Below are 16,714 nucleotides of genomic sequence, written 5' to 3' on the forward strand. Positions count from 1 at the left end.
CTGGCCCTGGAGGCATGAGACCCTGCCCCTAGCCAGCTGTGGTACACAGGAGAGGAGGCCCAGCACACTGAAGGAGTAGCAGGTAAGCAGGCCCTGGATGTGGAGGTTGGGAAAGAGCCAGCCCCAGGGGCATGAGTGCTCTTGTTCGCTGGGTGGTGGTGTGGAGGAGGGGGAGACACCCTCCTTCTCTCCCTAGTCCCTCACCATCCTGGCAGGCAGGAGAGCTAGCCCCAGGGTCATGAGAGTGGGAGAAATGGCCATGCTCCTTAACAGTTGCAAACACTTGGGAAAGTGGGCCCTGCACCTTGCCTGGGCAGCAGGGTAGAGCTGGCCCTGAGGGCATGAGAGTGGGAGAGCTGGCAGGCTGACTAGCTCAGATGCCTCTCAGGCCCAGTTCCAGCGCTTTGAATTGGTCCACCCCATCTATGAACTATTGGAGTTCATGAAGGGACTGGTCCCACAGATCCAAAACAAAGGGATCTTCATGATACAGGGCAAAACCAAGGTATCCAAGAGGAGTTTCAGTATTGATAGAGTAGCAGTCATTGCAGTGAACATTTGCAAGCAAAGAAGTGAGGACCAAAGGGTATACTGTGGGACATATTTTGACGCAGTACAGCTTCCACAATGAAGAGTGTTTTTTCTCTCTGTTGTGTGTGTGTGTGTGTGGGGTGGTTTGCAAGGATGAAGGGTGGATAGGAGTGGAGGATGAGTGGGATTGGGGTATATGATTCAAAATTCACAGCGAACCAATAAAAAATTAAAAAAGAAACCCCCCACTCCCAAAAAACCCTCCCCAAACAAAAAACAAAGAAACAATCAAACAAAAAGTCTTAAGGAGAGACCTTGTGGCTCATGTCTGGAATCCGCACTCAGGAGCCTGAAGTGCTGAGTGTAAGGCTAGCTGAACTCTATAGTGAGCTCTAAGCCAGTGAAACCCTGTTTTAAAAAACAAAAGACACCCTAAAACATTACTTTAAATATTTGTTATAGTGATTGTGCAGGGACTAAGGGACTGAGGTAATGATGTGATTGTACACATAAATGCAGGGACAAATTGGGCTATCTTCAAGACAAATATATTCTGTTTCTTTAAAATGATTGTACACCTTTAAAGTCCATGGCATACTCGGCCAATTCAACTTTCTGGTTCTACACTTCATCCCCCCATGGTGGAAAAGAAATTAATTTTATCCTTCAAAGCTCAGTGGTAGAGTTCTTGGCCGGCATGTACAAGGCCATAGATTCCATCCCAGCACTGAAGAAACAGTGGTGGAGGGTGGGGGGGGGGGGCAGAGGTTTGTGTTCCATTGCTATAAAGAGACACTGCAGCAGCTCTTCTCAAAGAAAGTATTGAATTTGGCCTGGCTTCCAGTTTCAGAGGTTTACTCTATTTTTATCATGGTGGGTAATTTGGCAGCTTGCAGGCAGACATGGTGTTGGAGAAGTAGTTGTGAATTCTACATCCGGATCTGCAGGCAGCAGGAAGTAAGAGAGATTTTGGGCCTGGCTTGGGCTTTTGGAACTCCAAAGCCTACCTCTCAGTGACACACTTCTTCCAACAAGGTCACACTTCCTAACCCCTCCATAGTTTCGAGTCAAATATATGAGCCTATGGGGGCCATTCTTATTCAAACTAGCACAAAGTCCCTTCACCTCCCACCACACTGGGAAATAAGCCTTTAATGTGTTCCCTTTGGAGGATGATCTGGATTAACCATGAAAGGCAAAAGAAAGTTTCTTCATGAAGAAACTCTAGCCATCCTGAGCATGGCAAATAGGACTCCGGCAAGCTTTGCCCTTCTCCTGCATTCCCTCTGCCTTGCTGAGAATCATTATATTCCATTCCTAAAGCTAGCTGCCAAGGTCTGTTCCCTTATTTGAGTGCTTCCTCTTCCTGAGGCTGACTACCAAGGTCCAGCCATCACATATTGAAGCCCAGCAATCAAAAGCCCAGTCAAAATTAACCACCTCATCCTAACTTGGTGGGGGCAGGGGGTTCTCATTTTACCTTTATAACCTGCCATTTGCCTACATCTGTCTCCTCTCCATCCAGTGCCAGTTCTTTGCCCCCCTGCCTCAGGACAAATATCCCTTCCCTGTCTCCCTTTTTCCTCTCTGCCTTCTCCTTCTTCCTCCATCTCCTGTCTTGGTCTCTTCTTCCCTGCCCTCTGTCCCTCTGGGGCAAGTAAATCTTCATTCTGAGAAATAGGTCTTGGGTTGTCTTGTGCCAATGGTATTGGTCCCTTCACTTCAAGTTATAGAGATCTGAAGTGGAAGTTTCTGGACTCAGGTTGGTCATGTGATGTTTTGCATAGGTGGGCTTGTGAGAGGGTATGCGATGTTTTGCTCTCTCATGTAAGGGGTTTGACTTTGGCCTGTTGAGAACATCTGTGGGTAGACACACACACACACACACACACACACACACACACACACACACACACACCTATAGAGGCCCCCACACAGTGAGACATCACTTTTTGGATCAACATTGCTGCACTCATCTTCGTGCTTCAACACTTGGCTTTGCAGGGAGAAACATTTCAGAGAGCTACTCCAGGCAATCCAACTGAATCTTTTGGTTTTCACTGCTTCATGTTGGCCTTTGGACTGGACTGCTGGTATCCTGATGACTGAGTCCGGTAATCCCCTAATGAGCCACTGACCCTAACCAGCAGGACGTAGCCAAAAGAGGTCTACAGCCCTATTGATTTCTTCCCTAAGGTTGCAGGGGTTGGAAGGGAGGTAAAGGTGCTTAAGAACCCTAAATGAAGTAGGTTTGGTGAAAAATCTACAGAGACCCATCTGTATCTCGAAGCGTGCTCCAGGAAGCTTGAGCATCTGGGAAGACTGTTCTTGCAAAGAGAGCTGTAACTATCCACCTGGAGAAAGCAACCCTGTAACAGTGCATTCTGGAGGTTTTAGTATGGCAAGGGGAGGGAAGTGAAATCGTGGAGAGGTACTCTTTTTTGTCTTCAGTGCCAACAAGTGGGCCAACAGCTCAGTGCTGTAAAGTGGAGATACACAGCGGAGAAGAGCTAGCCATCTACTCTTCTGCCACTCGACGAACAGCTCAGATGGAGAAAGAAGGAAGAGAAAACTTGCGGGCTGAAAGCTCAAGCTGCTCTCAAGTAGAGACATGAGAAATACCAAGACCTGTCTCATTTATTTAGAAAGGAACTCGTCCTACTTCATTAACTTGTAATCACTAAAGGATTTGAAAGAGTCATTGAAACATAGAAAAACATACTTGCTCTTAAAGTAGGGCTTTTTGAAATGGGAAATGTGGTGTCTTTTGCTTAGCTCATCCAAGTATATATGAAATAAAATGCATTTTAATGATTTTTAAAAATTGGCATGTGCGTGTGTGTGTACCTGGGGGAGGCCAAAAGCATCAGAATCCCTGGAGCTGGAGTTAACAGAAGGTTGTGACCATGCCTGATAAGCTGGGAACCACACTTGGGTACTACTGCTTTTGCCTTATCCACTGAGCCATCTCTCTGGTCCCCAGTGGAATACATTTCAAAAGCTGGGCAATAAAGCAACTTTCTGAGCAGGGATTTCTACTTACAAAGATGTAGCAAGATGTTACAAAAGTTTTGAAATAGATGAGCCCCCAAACCTTATCTTAAATTCTGTTTATTTTCTGGAAGATTTTGTTATAATTTTGTTTAATGCTTTTTAAAATGAAAGGTATAAACATGTCAGTAAACTTACTTTTTCCATTGTAAAAATGTACATACATATAGGCAATATAAAGAATAAATGCATAGGATTTCGGAACTAATGATGAAGCACTTTAAATCTTCAGAGAATGAATGGAATATGTTATGCAGTATAATCTGGAATCATAGAGGAACTGAACGATTTTCTAAATATAAATATCTAATATGAATGTGGAGAATAAGAAAAATAAATATCTAATTTTAAACACAGACTTGATAGTAAAAATGCTGTCATGTTTCTCAGATTAAAAAAAAAATAAGGCTTTGAAATAGGAATTATCTTACCTCCAGCCATCATAGCTCAGTCCCATAGATGGAGTCACTTAAACAACAGGAACCCTCTTTTAGCTTTGGAGGTAGGACACCTACGAGGAGGATCCCAGCATGGTGGGGTTCCTATGAGTCACCCCCTCTTATGGCCTTGCAGATGTCTTGCTATTTTTTATTTTATTTTATTATTTTATTTTTTTGCTGTGTTCTATAAAGAAAGTAGGGTGGGGGAAGAAAGGAGGCTAAGGAAGGATGTGGGGAGAGGGAGAGAGGAGGCGGGAAGAGGTCTAGCTCCTGGGTATCTTTTCTTACAAGAGCACCAGTTCCATCCCGAGGGCTCCACCTTCCTCCAAACTTAATTATCTCCCAAAGGACCTGTCTTCCTCAGGGTTCTGTTGCTGTGATAAAACACCATGGCCAAGAGCAAGTAGAAGAGGGAAGGGTGTTGCTTACACTTATGTATTACAGTTCATCATCCAAATCAGCCAGGACAGAGCTAAAAAAGCAGGGCAGGAGCCTGCATGCAGAGCTGACACAGGGCCAATGGAGGGGTGCTGCTTACTGGCTTGTTCTTTCTGGCTTGCTCAGCCTGCTTTCTCATAGCACCCAGGATGACCGGTCCAGTGGTGTCTCCACCCACAATGCGCTGCCCCCCCCATCAGTCACTGATTTAGAAGATATCCTGATCTTCTGAAGGCATTTTTTTCCAGCTGAAATTCGCTCCTCTCAGATGACTCTAGCTTGTGTCAAATTGACATGAAAACGAGCCAACAGAGGCCTCTTCTCCAAACGCCATCACATTGGGCTGCAGAGCCATTACAGGGCAGTAATCCAAACACCTTTCTTTTCCTTCCTGTATCAGGATGCAGAGCCCCACTGAGTACAAATGAGGCTGTTTCAGCCATGTACTCTCTGCTCTCCTGGCCCTCTATTTCTTGATCCTCTTCTCTCCCTCCCTCCTCTCCTCTCGTGGCCTGGTCCATTCTCTTGGCCAATGTTCAATGTACTACTTTCTCTCCCTGTTCCGGATTCTCCCAAATGCCTTTGGCTGTACTCTCCTTCATATCTACAACAAAAACCTCCTCAGTCATACCTTGGAGCAGTTATATCCTCACTTTACATACCTGGGATACATGAGACCTTGCTGTTATTGTTGCTGCTGGGGACAGCAACAGCAGCACACAGGCTAGGACATCTACCACCTTCATCCTAGGATAAAAATATATTCCTCCCCCCATCCCCTTTTCTCTCCCCTTTCCTGTCCATCTCCCTTTTTGTAGACAGAGCAGCTCATCCTGAAAGAATTCACTGGCAGGCGCAAGAAAAATCCACGGAAGCTTCCTCTTGGTGCTCCAGCAACGCCCAGGATGTTGTTAGGATCATTACCTCCGTCATCACTATCACAGTCCTTGTCTTCATCTTCATCATCAATTATAAGCAGAAAGTACACTTTTGTATACTACTTCACAAGTCTCTCCCCAGACACTTCCTCTCTATTTATTTATTTATTTATTTTAAGCAGTGTCTGTTTATTTTTAGCAGTGTCTACTGTATTCCAGGTTAGCTCTAACTCCTTAGGTAGTGAAGGATGGCCTTGCTCTGTTCCTCCTGTCTCGGTCTCCAAAGCGTTGAGATCACAGGCACTGTCACCTTGACGCCAAAAAGCATGCTGCAAAGCATCATTCTTACTGATGAGGAATTTGAGGCTCATGGGACTGAGGTATGGGCATGGCTAATGACTAGCTCACGGTTACTCAAACCCAGGTAGGTGACCTGAGCTGCCGTTCTTTTCCCACGGTGCCACTGTGTCCTCTTGGCGTTACAGTTAAACATGCTTTCCCAGCAAACAGCGGGACACCTCACACTACCTCCTGATTAGGAGACCCAGGAGCAGAAGTGCGCTTGTCTGTGGCACGGAATGTATGGCAAAAGGCTGTGTGATGTTCTAGACAGGGCTTCTGGGGACCAATGCATACCGTGAGTGGAGGAAAATGGCAGCTGAGTCAAGATTCTTTTGGGACAGTTTGGGAACATTCTGCTTTGGTTCTGACTTGATGCATGCTCCAGAACAAGCAGAAGCTGAACTCTGTTCGAGTGCAAATTGTTTATATACCTATTTATAGCAGCGTGTGCTCTGGGGGGGGGGGGTGTTCCTTAGCAAGAGACTCAGAAACGGCACTTTCACTAAAAATGAATAGCAGATGGCCCTTTTACTCACAGCAAACTGCTGCTTTAAATAAGTAGCACCAAGTCCCTCCCAAGGATCTCCTACTTTCTAGAGATGTTGTCTTAATATATCTGATTACTAAATTATGCTACATGATCTCAGCAGATGTGAGACATCATCAGAAGAAAATGCTGGGGTCACCTCCTGCTGCATCCACCAATACAGCTGACACATAATACCTAACACTAACTCATGGGTGCTGCTTACTTAGTGTTTACCAATGGCCACAAGTTATGTAATCTGTGAGCTTTGCATAACCGGCCTAGGACAATAACTATTATCAATATTGCCATGTCACAGATAACGGAGATGTAGAGGTTAAAGAACTTGCTCAGTGTCAGGAAGTTCCTCTGTGAAGGTTGATGGATGCGTGGCTTTTCAGACTCATTGCTCCAGGCTTAACTCAGTGCCTAGCATATAATTAGGTTTTTCTACAGATTCTTAATCAACAAAACCCTGAAGGTCTCAAATACTTCACCTGCGGCCTTCTCCTCTGGTTGGTTGTTTCGTTTGTTTGGAAAGTTTCAAGGCAGGATTTATGCAATTCAAGTTGTTTTGAAACTTTCCATCTTACTCTCTCAGCACAGCCTCGCCCAGGCAGGGCTGGGATTATAGGCATGTCCCACCATGAGGAACTCTGAGAGTGGTTTTGATACAACACTATTATGGAGACAGGGATTCACTGCATAGCACTGGCCTGGAATCCCTTGGTAGATCAGGCTGGCCTCCCTCCCAGCTCCGACTGCCTCAGCCTCCTGAGAGCTGAGGTTAAACCCCAGCCATCACAAAGGCTTTTTCCCTCAGAGAGACACAGCGGTTTGATTTAAAGCCCCTGGCACCATGAAGCAGCCCTTCCTCCTTTCTGGGCTGCAGATGAAGCCTCCACCTTCTGAGTATCCTGTCCAGCAGCACTCAGTGAGCTCACCTGCGCCACAGCCCAGGGGAACAGGATTTCCTGCAGGGGCTCAGAGTAGGGACCCGAGTTGTAAAAAGGGCCTTTTCCTTAAAGGCCAGGCCTGAGCGCCCCCATTCACTTTGCAAGAAGCCCAGAATCTCCCAGAGGGGAAAAATGCCTGTGGCCAGTAGCTGGTGGGGAAACAGCCAGCTGCTCCCATCCTCTCTTTCTCTGACCCTACTACCCAAGGGAAGCACTACCCTTTCCTTCCTGGCGATAACTCAATGACCACTCCATCTTACATTCCTGATCAACTCTGAAAAGGTCTCCCAGACCTCATAAAAGTGTTCCCATCCCCCCCCCCCCCGCCCGTCTCCTTATCAGAAGGTGCCACTAGGGTTTGGGGCACCCACAGCTACCCCTCCTGTGCACCAGCTCATTGTGTACTGTCTCCCTCGGAGCTTATCACCTCTGTCACCTTTGTCTCTCAGGTGCCAGCCCTGTGCCAGGCACCTGGAAGACAAGAGCCGGGTCCCTGAGTTACAGCCACAACGTTCGTTGTTTCGGTACAAGGTCTTCTTATACGTATAACTCAGGAGTATCTTCAACTATGCAGCATAGGCTGGGCGCAAAGACATTTCTGCCTCCGCTTCCCAAGTTCGCGATTACAGGCATGCTATGGCACATGCCTGTGTGGGGAATGTTAGTATCTAAAATGGTGTCAAATCAAGCACCCTCAACTTCAACCTTTTCTTTTCACCAGCCAACCTGCCACTTATTTCTAATCCTGCACAGCATGCAAGACTGGCCAACGCGGAGAAGGCCTTACTGGAGATGGCACTGACCCGTGATAATTAAGAGCCATGCAGTAGAGGTCACACTGACTCTGGCGCAGGATCTATCACTTTAGGGGAAGAAATGGAAAAAAACTGGGATGATCCGTCTTCGGACCGGATCACCAGGCAGTGGGAGGAGGCAGGCGATGGGATGTCTGAAGATGGAGGCAGCGGAGAGGTAACTGGAGGTGGGCTTCCAGGTTTGCGACCGCAGCCTTTTAGAAGCTCAGCTGTGAACCAAAATGCTTAGATTTAAAAATACGTATCTTTTTTAAAAGTCGGCGTTCTTGGTGGGGAAGAGGGGCGAGAGGCGCGCAGAACTTCATACAGCGCCCCAAACGCCCGCCCCAGCCGAGATCAAGGGGAGAGGTGTGTCTGTGTGGTGCTGTTGAGAAACGTGCTTTCCCGCTGCGAGGTCAGCCTGAGAAGCGAACACCCAGGCCGCCACCCTGTCGCCTGTCGAGAGGATCTGGCCGCCAGCTCTGGTGGGAGGACAAAAACAAAACCAAACAACAGCAGAAATCCCAACATAATGAGTGTCTCCAGGGACAGCTGCCCCTCCCTCAAGCTAACCGAGAAAACAAGCGGTCCACTTCCCCGGAAATAAGATGCAGGGGGAATTCATCCCTTCCCGGAGCTGAGAAGCCCTGCAGCACTGATTGCCTAGCGCCGATGGCTCCCCGAAAGCGCAACATCCCTCGCTCGGCCCCCCACAGTCTCTGCTCCCAGAGCTGGTCGCCCGCACGAGTGGCGCCTTGGGCGACCGCTCCCGCGGGCCCCGCCCGAGCCCACCAACCGCGCGCGCCTCCGGCCGCCGGGCACCGGCAGCGCGGCCTCGGAGAGCCGGGGCGCGGGCGGCGGCTTCCGGGGCTCGCCGGCGCCCGGCCTCCGATTACAGGTTCACACGCGGAGCCCGGCAGGCGCGGCCTCGCGCGGCCTCGCTCCCCCGCCCGGCCATTCTTCTCCATTCAAGCGGACGCCCAGGGCTGCCGCCGCCGCCGCCGCCAGCGCGGCCGCCGTCCGTCCGGATTGGCTGGCGGCCGGGGCGCCGGCACTTTCCCACGGCCCGCGGCGCGTGCGGCTCACCGGCGGCGCTGCAGGCGCGGCCCCTGGCGCACGGCCAGGCCGGTCGGGGCGCGCGGGGCGGGGCGGGGCGGGGCGGGACGCTGGCGATCGCCCGGATGGTGTCCCCGGCCGGCCTCCCCCCCTACCCCCGCTCCGCCCGCCGCCGGCCCACCGCCGCCCGCGCCGCCCGCGGCCCCCAGCCGAGCTCCCGCGGAGCCGACGCACCGCCGCCGGGCAGGGGCGGGCACCAGGGGGCGGTGCGCAGCCAGCCGGGGGGCCCCCGCTCGCCCCGCCCCCAGGCGGCTGCCAATCCCCGCGGCGGGGCGCGCCGATTGGCCCAGAGCCCGCCGTTGCCCGGGCGCCGCGGCCCCGCCTCCGCCCTCGCGCCTCACCGCCTCCCCGCCTCCCCCGCCCTCCCCTCGGCCCCGGGAAGGGGGCTCAGCGTGGGAAAGGGATGGTTGAGTTTTAACCGGAGGCTGAGCGTGAGTGGGATCAGTGTGCACGCACCGCCCGCAGCCGAGCGCCCGAGCGGCCGCTGCTGTTAACTCCTCCCTGCCCGCCGCCGCACGAGCCTCCTCGGAGCCCGCGCGCCGCCAGCATGAAGAGAGCTCACCCAGATTACAGCTCCTCCGACAGCGAGCTGGACGAGACCATCGAGGTGGAGAAGGAGAGCGCCGACGAGAATGGGTGAGTCGGCGGCGTCCGGCCAAGCCGCGGTGGGAGGGGAGGCTGGGGTGCGCCGCTGCTCGGGTTCCCGTGGCCCGGAGCCGTGGGCTGGCCGCTGCCGGCCGCGAGCGAGCGATCCTCCGGGCGCGCTCCAGCCCAACTTGTCAGAGACATCTGAGTGCGTGGGGGCTCTGGGGTCCCCGACCTTTCCCAAGGCAGTTGCTTCCCCATCTTGCAGGAACTTGAGTTCGGCGCTGGGTCCCATGTCCCCAACGACGTCCTCCCAGGTTTTGGCCAGAAAAAGACGGAGAGGCGTGAGTATTCCCCTCCCCCCCTCCCCAATAATTTAAATATACGTGCGTGTTGTCATATTAACGAACCGAAAGAACCCACGTCTTTTCTCTTTGGAATTTAGAGCCCTCGTGGAAATGTCTTCCCTTTATTTTTTAATTTTTATTTATTTTATTTTTTTGTCTGCCTCCCACAGATCATCGAGAAGCGCCGACGAGACCGAATCAATAACAGTTTGTCGGAGCTGAGAAGGCTGGTACCCAGTGCTTTTGAGAAGCAGGTAATGGAGGAAGTAGGTAGAGCGCCAGTTGTAGCCAGCTGCGCCTCTGACTCCCTCCCCCTCAGCGCTTCGGTCCTCCTCTGGGCCGTGCTGCTGTAAACGCCTTACGTAAATTCCAGCAGATTTGGGGGCCACATCCCGTTTTGCCTTAGTTTACGTTTGTGTGTCGCTCGTGTGTGTGTGTGTGTGTGTGTGTGTGTGTGTGTGTGTGTGTGATTTGCGTGCGGGTTTTTAAGTTCTCCAAAGGCACGTGTGTCGAATCAGCCCTGACCATCTCTTTAGGGGTCTGCCAAACTCGAGAAAGCCGAGATCCTGCAGATGACCGTGGATCACTTGAAGATGTTGCACACTGCGGGAGGGAAAGGTATGCCTCCTTTGGTATGGTTCCGGCTGGGGCTCTGCGCGCTCGGCCGGCGCGGAGGGGGCAGCAGCAAGCGCAGTCTGGGATTGGTGCAGTCCCTGCCTGCTTCTGCTCTGGGGGGTGGGGGCGGGGGAACCCTGCGTTCTCCTGGCAGCGCACCTTCAGCAGCGGATCCATCAGCCCGGCCCTCTTCCAGCCGAGCCAAGGCACCTTTCAGCAAAGTGCCTGTCATCCCGTAGGCTCCTCCCGTGGTGTGACAGACACGATTTAGGTCAAGTCACTCACATTTGTCTGTTGCTATTTAAGAAAACCCTGGGAAAGGGCTCGTTAAAAGCAAGCGCTGCATGGTCTGAGTCTCCCAGAACCGATTAAAACAACAACAACAACAACAAAATCCCAACTGCCAAGAGAATCTGGGGGGAAGAGACCTGTTGTGGCTTAGGCAGAGGACAGTTCTAACAGAAGGTGGGGAGAGCGAAGCCCGTGTCTGTCTCCAGCCCCCGAATTCTTCACCGAGGACCCAGTGCCTAAAAGCTCCAGATGATAACTTACATCTGTGTGTCTAATGAATTTCACTGCTCTGTGGTTTCCCTGTCCTTGATGTCTTTTTTTGTTGTTGTTGAGGGGAAGCATTAAAGGAAAGAACACAGTTTCATCTGCTGGTAGGGTATAATTCCAATTTCTGCTCAGCAGCTTCTAATTGGGCTTTGAACTCACATTAACCAACCATCTAATGTTGGTTAACGCAAAGATTTTGGTCGGCTCCAAAATACTTGAGCTTCCAGGACCCACGATCTGTACGTGTGTTTGCCAGGAGCGGAGGAAACTGGGGAAACGAGCAGAGCCTTGAAGCCCCCCTTTTGTTTTCGTGCCCAGGTTATTTTGACGCGCACGCCCTGGCTATGGACTATCGGAGTTTGGGGTTTCGGGAATGCCTGGCCGAGGTCGCCCGCTATCTGAGCATCATCGAAGGACTGGACGCCTCCGACCCGCTTCGCGTTCGCCTGGTCTCCCACCTCAACAACTACGCCTCGCAGCGGGAAGCCGCGAGCGGCGCTCACGCGGCCCTCGGACACATTCCCTGGGGGGGCGCCTTCGGACACCACCCGCACCTCGCACACCCGCTGCTGCTGCCCCAGAACGGCCACGGGAACGCTGCCAGCGCGGCGTCCCCCGCGGAGCCCCATCACCAGGGCAGGCTGGCCTCCGCTCATCCGGAGGCGCCGGCCTTGCGGGCGCCCCCCAGTGGCGGCTTGGGACCGGTGCTTCCCGTGGTGACCTCGGCCTCCAAACTGTCGCCGCCGCTGCTCTCCTCCGTGGCGTCGCTCTCGGCCTTCCCCTTCTCTCTCAGCTCCTTCCACCTACTGAGCCCTTCGACACCCACGCAGGCAGCAAACCTCGGCAAGCCCTATAGACCGTGGGGGACGGAGATTGGCGCTTTCTAAAGAACTGATACGGTAGAACCAGGGAGGGGAGAGATTAAAGTCCCAGGTCCTCCGGGACGGTTGCCAACACCACCTTAAAGTCGGCAGTCAAAGTCAGGAAGAAGGTACACGTTCAGATATTTTTTTCTAAAGACTAAAGGTTTGTTGGTTTACTTTTTCCTCTGATTTTTTTTATCACGTCATGTATTAGCAGTTTTTTAAAAATTAGTTGTTAAATTTTGTTTAAACCATTCATTTGAGGTAGTGGTTATGAACACTTGTGATCCGTTGTCCGTCCTTTACTTTGTAAACCCGTATGTCGAAGAATGATTCCATTTGCCTCAGTTGGGGGAGTCTTCACATTAGTGTTTTGGGGGTCAGTTTCCAAGCTTGTATAAGTTGTAATCTTTTCTAGGATTAATTTCCTAAGCCATTATGCTCAATGTTAACATGATATTGTTAATATTTCTGGCAGATGAAGGTATTGTATAAGTGATATACTTTGGGGGGGTAGGAGGGAGGGCCAGCAAAGCATTATATTTCCAAACAAAGCGTTGACAAATCAGACGAACAGCTTTATTCTAGCAGCACTAGCTCTCTGCCTCTCAGAGCGGTGAGGTGAGCGCACAAACTTATCAGCTGCCCTGAATCCAGATGACCAGCCACTGGGGTCTGCCAGGCTCTGCTCTTCTAACATTTCGGGTTAGAAACAGCCACTGGTCATCTAGGTTCCCATTGGGAGCATTGGCAGAAGCGAGACGATTGTGTAGACCATGCCTGCACTTTCCAGCCCCAAGCAACACTTTTCAGCCTCACGGATCTCAAGTTCACAAGCGTTAACCTGCCTAAGTGACCCTAGTCCGAAGGTAGTCAGCTCAGTGCCTGTTAAATGCATTACCTGATTTCCCCGGAACCTCCATATTTTCTTTTAACTGGAAATTTTTATGTTGTGTTTTTCTTTCGGCGCATGAAAATGTGGTTCTTGTGATACTTAAAAGGGCTTCCCTGCCTTCTCATTGATTTTTTTTTTAAGTTGATTTGGGCTCTAAAAGTATCGTTTTACAGGTTTGTTCCTTTAGCAGGTATAGTTTGAACAGCCTCCACTGAACTGGGTTTGACCTCTGTTGTACTGATGTGTTGTGACTAAATAAAAAGAAAACAAAAGAACAAAGTAGGCTGCTGTGTTTCTCATCCTCAAGCCTTTCCCTGTGTTGGTTGAAAAAAAAAAATCTCTGGTTTCTTGGTTTTCATTTTGCCTGATGATTGTTGTTTGTTTCTTTCCCGCCATTGCCAGTTTCATTATTTTTGGAATTCTAGGCTATGTGAATATGAGGTGACTTTGCTAGACTGCAGAGCTTTGCTTGGCCTCCCAGGAGGGAGCAGGGCTTGGCTGCTGCTTCAGTCAGGTGCTCTGGCTCTGAGAGATCTTCTTCGTCTGGACTAAGAGTTTGAATTCAGGTTGGGGTCTGCAGTCATTGGAAGGAACTGGGCAAAAGCATTTTAAGCTGTGTTGATCATTTGATGAGTGCTGAGCACACCTACTGTGTGCCCAGTTCTTCACCCATGAAACAGACTCTTCCATGTATCTATCTGTACTCGTTTTAATGGGAAACCAGGACTACAATGGCCTTGTATCTGAGCCTGCGGAGAATGCGTGGTGGCAGGCTATAATTCCACACCTGCACAGTTGCGGGAGTCTCCCCTCATCTTGTTTCTAAGGAATTTATTTAACCCTTGGTTTGCAGTGTACTCCAGAGCTGTGTGTTAGGCCGCAGACATGTGCTTTAGGTTAAAACAAAATGCTACCATGACAGAGGCGGTAATTGGCCACAGAAGTGGCCTTCCAGTGCCTTGAAAGTGCTGCCAATGAAGGGGCACTGCCTCTGTACTCAGTAGGAGTTTGCCTTGATCCCAGGAGTTGTAGAGAGAAGAGAAAGCAAAACCCACTCTGGCAGATGACAGTAGAGCCCTCCTTTTCCTTGGGCAACAGCTGTGGCGGAGAAAGCAAGGGCAGCACAAAGAGATGTTTAGACTTTGAAACTGAGCCATAGCTGTTGGGTCTGTGGGAAGGACGGGAGGCTGGCATTTGGGTTTCAAGTGTGAGATGCCATTCACACTTTTGCTTTGTGGCCTCAACCCCTGCTCTCGAGAGAGAGAGCCGCAGCTCCATTCTCAGCATCGCCTGTGCTGCGCAGACGCTCCCCGTCTGTCACAAGGCTGTGATGGAAAGTGTTATGACGATTCTGCCGAGCATGTTTAAATTTAGCAGACACGGCTTCCAGCGGTGCTGCAGCATGCCGAACAGTATTGGGCTTCCTTCCACTCTCAGCTTGCCGATACCTAGGCTGGGTTGGCTGCTAACGTGGGTTGCTGAAAGAGCTGTGGAAGTGTGAAATAACGTCACCATTGTCACAAGGATGATGGCTGTACCGTGATCTGGTGGGGAGTACTTTGGGGAAGGGCAGAAGGATTCTCTTCTCTCATTCTCTCTCTACTCTCTCTTTCTTCCCTCTCTTCCTCCCTCTTCCTTCCCTCCCCCAACCCCCAGGCTGACCTCAAATTCCAGCTGTTGAAGAGGAAGGCCTTAAATTCTTGATCTTTCTGCCTCCACCTCTCAAGTGCTAGTCTTATAGATGCGTGGTACCACACCGAGCTTATGGAGTCCTTTTTGGAACTTTATAATTATCTAAAGAAATATCCTGGGCCTCTTTTGGAAGGTGACCAGTTTCCGGATGGTTCAGGTGGAGTGGGAGGACAGAATTCTAAGAGCCAGCATTATTACAATAATTCCAGTTTCTGTTTAGAATTGGTGCGTTAAAAATTAACATCAGGGTCATCAGTTCATGACCTGCGTCTACATTTATATCATATATGATTTTTATTTGCCTACCTGCATAAACAAAAATTTCTAGATGACATCAGTGTAAATGAACATCTTAGATGACTCATGTATGTATTTTTAGAGCTTTATTGTTTTAAGCATGTGAGTGTTTTTCCTGCGTGAATGTCTGTGAATCACGTGTGTGTTTGGTGCCCTCGGAGGTCAGGAGAGACCATTTAGTCCTCTGACTTGGAGTTACGGGTGGTTGTGAGCCACCATGTGGTGCTGGAGCTCCAACGGGGTCCTCTGCAAAAGCAACGAGTGCTCCCTAACAGCCGAGCTGCCTCTCCAGCCCTTACTACATCTTTCTGATGAAAATAACATCATTGGTCACAAATATTCACGAAAGTCCTTACTAATTACCTACTTAATTGATTAAATATATCCCTGTGGATTAATGAAAGCTAGAGACTGCTTGTATGAACCCATCTTTATTAGAAAAGTCCCAGAAATACCATTGCTAATTTAGCTCCTATCGCTAAATAAGGATGTGATTTTTTATTCAGATTTCCTCTTCCCCACTCTGCTAGTCACTAAAATCATGATATTTTAAATATAGATTACTTAAATTTAAAGTCCCTCAGGAAATGTTCTGTCTCTTAGTTACAGCTTCCCCAGCCCTTCTGGTCTATACCAGCACCGCAGCTTTGATGCCTTCATTAGTTTCTAGTGCTGATTTATAATTAAAATAACTTCAGAGCCAACATCATCTGAGACATTGCTTCAAATGTGGCCCAGTTTCTTTCACATCCCAAGCTCCAGGGAACGGGGCATCTTGGGAAAGAGGCTAGCATCCTGGCTTTCACTCTGCCTTTATCTACTTGGGTGACCTTGGAGAGGTCATTAAAATTTTGTAGAGGCTCTTTTGGTCATCTGCCAAATGAAATGGTTGGAACAGGCGGGGAATAAAGGGTTCTAGGTGTTTGCTCACAAGGACATGGATTGACTGGGAAGAAAGTACGATGTCAGGTCAAGTAAGAGAAACAGAAGAAGGTTCTCACTAACCATTCTATCAGATCTTGTTCCTACACGGGTTTGGTCGAGTGCTTCCCAATTGTTGAAGTTTTTAAGAATTAAAATAATAATATTAATAATAACTGTTAGTGCTTGCCACCACCACCCCTGTGTGTGTGTTTGTGTGTGTGTGTGTGTGTGTGTGTAGGAGTGCCACAGCCTGAGTGTAGAGGTTGGAGGACAACCTTGGTCAGGAGTTTATTTGTTCCTTCTACTTTGGGTTCTGGGTACTGAACTCATGTTGTCAGAATTCTAGGGCACGCAATCACTTCTAACTGCTGAGCCATCTAACTGGTCCTAATCATTAAGTCTGTAACAGTCACCCATTTAATCGATTAAACACATTACTGCAAAGTAATGAAATGAGAGTTATAGAGTCTTTAAGACGATCACTACCTTTGGCTTTCTATGTGGAATTAACCAGTTTTTATTGGTTGGTAACTTATTTACCAAAATCTGTCTTCTGGCAAGACTGGATGAGTAGGTAGCAGCACAGGACAATGGCCTGAACAGCTTTCCAGAGGGCTGGAATTTTCTGCTATCTTTGTCATGAGTCTCACTGAATATGCCTAACAAGTCAATAGAGGCCTCAAATAAAGTAAACTCTGTATTAATTTTGTAGCTGAAGGTGACACCATGAGAGAGGATGTTGCTTGTTTGTTTTCTAGGCTATTATATTTCCTCAAAGCAAAACAAAGCCAGGAGAAAGAAACAAACCGCCAAACCAAGCCAATCCAAACCAAGCACACCCATTATGGAGTGTCCGGACCACTGAC

General features: G+C 49.7%; 1 protein-coding gene across 1 annotated transcript; it reads left to right on the forward strand.

Annotated features, from left to right (window-relative positions):
• Positions 1-9,451: 9,451 nt before the first annotated feature.
• Positions 9,452-13,213, forward strand: Hey1 (hes related family bHLH transcription factor with YRPW motif 1). Its single transcript, XM_021632311.2, has 5 exons — positions 9,452-9,708; positions 9,926-10,001; positions 10,175-10,258; positions 10,541-10,622; positions 11,496-13,213. The coding sequence occupies exons 1-5, from the start codon at positions 9,620-9,622 to the stop codon at positions 12,062-12,064; spliced, it is 900 nt and encodes a 299-aa protein (XP_021487986.1). The 5' UTR covers positions 9,452-9,619; the 3' UTR covers positions 12,065-13,213.
• Positions 13,214-16,714: the final 3,501 nt, after the last annotated feature.

This window comes from Meriones unguiculatus, chromosome 6, assembly GCF_030254825.1.
Source record: "Meriones unguiculatus strain TT.TT164.6M chromosome 6, Bangor_MerUng_6.1, whole genome shotgun sequence".
NCBI lineage: Eukaryota > Metazoa > Chordata > Mammalia > Rodentia > Muridae > Meriones > Meriones unguiculatus.

Bases quoted from the DNA above. Each gene is read 5' to 3' on its own strand.
- Hey1 (XM_021632311.2), top strand. From the start codon at position 9,620: ATGAAGAGAGCTCACCCAGATTACAGCTCCTCCGACAGCGAGCTGGAC. The intron at 9,709-9,925 runs GTGAGTCGGCGG...CCCATCTTGCAG, and splicing joins GAGAGCGCCGACGAGAATGG to GAACTTGAGTTCGGCGCTGG. The intron at 10,002-10,174 runs GTGAGTATTCCC...TGCCTCCCACAG, and splicing joins CCAGAAAAAGACGGAGAGGC to ATCATCGAGAAGCGCCGACG.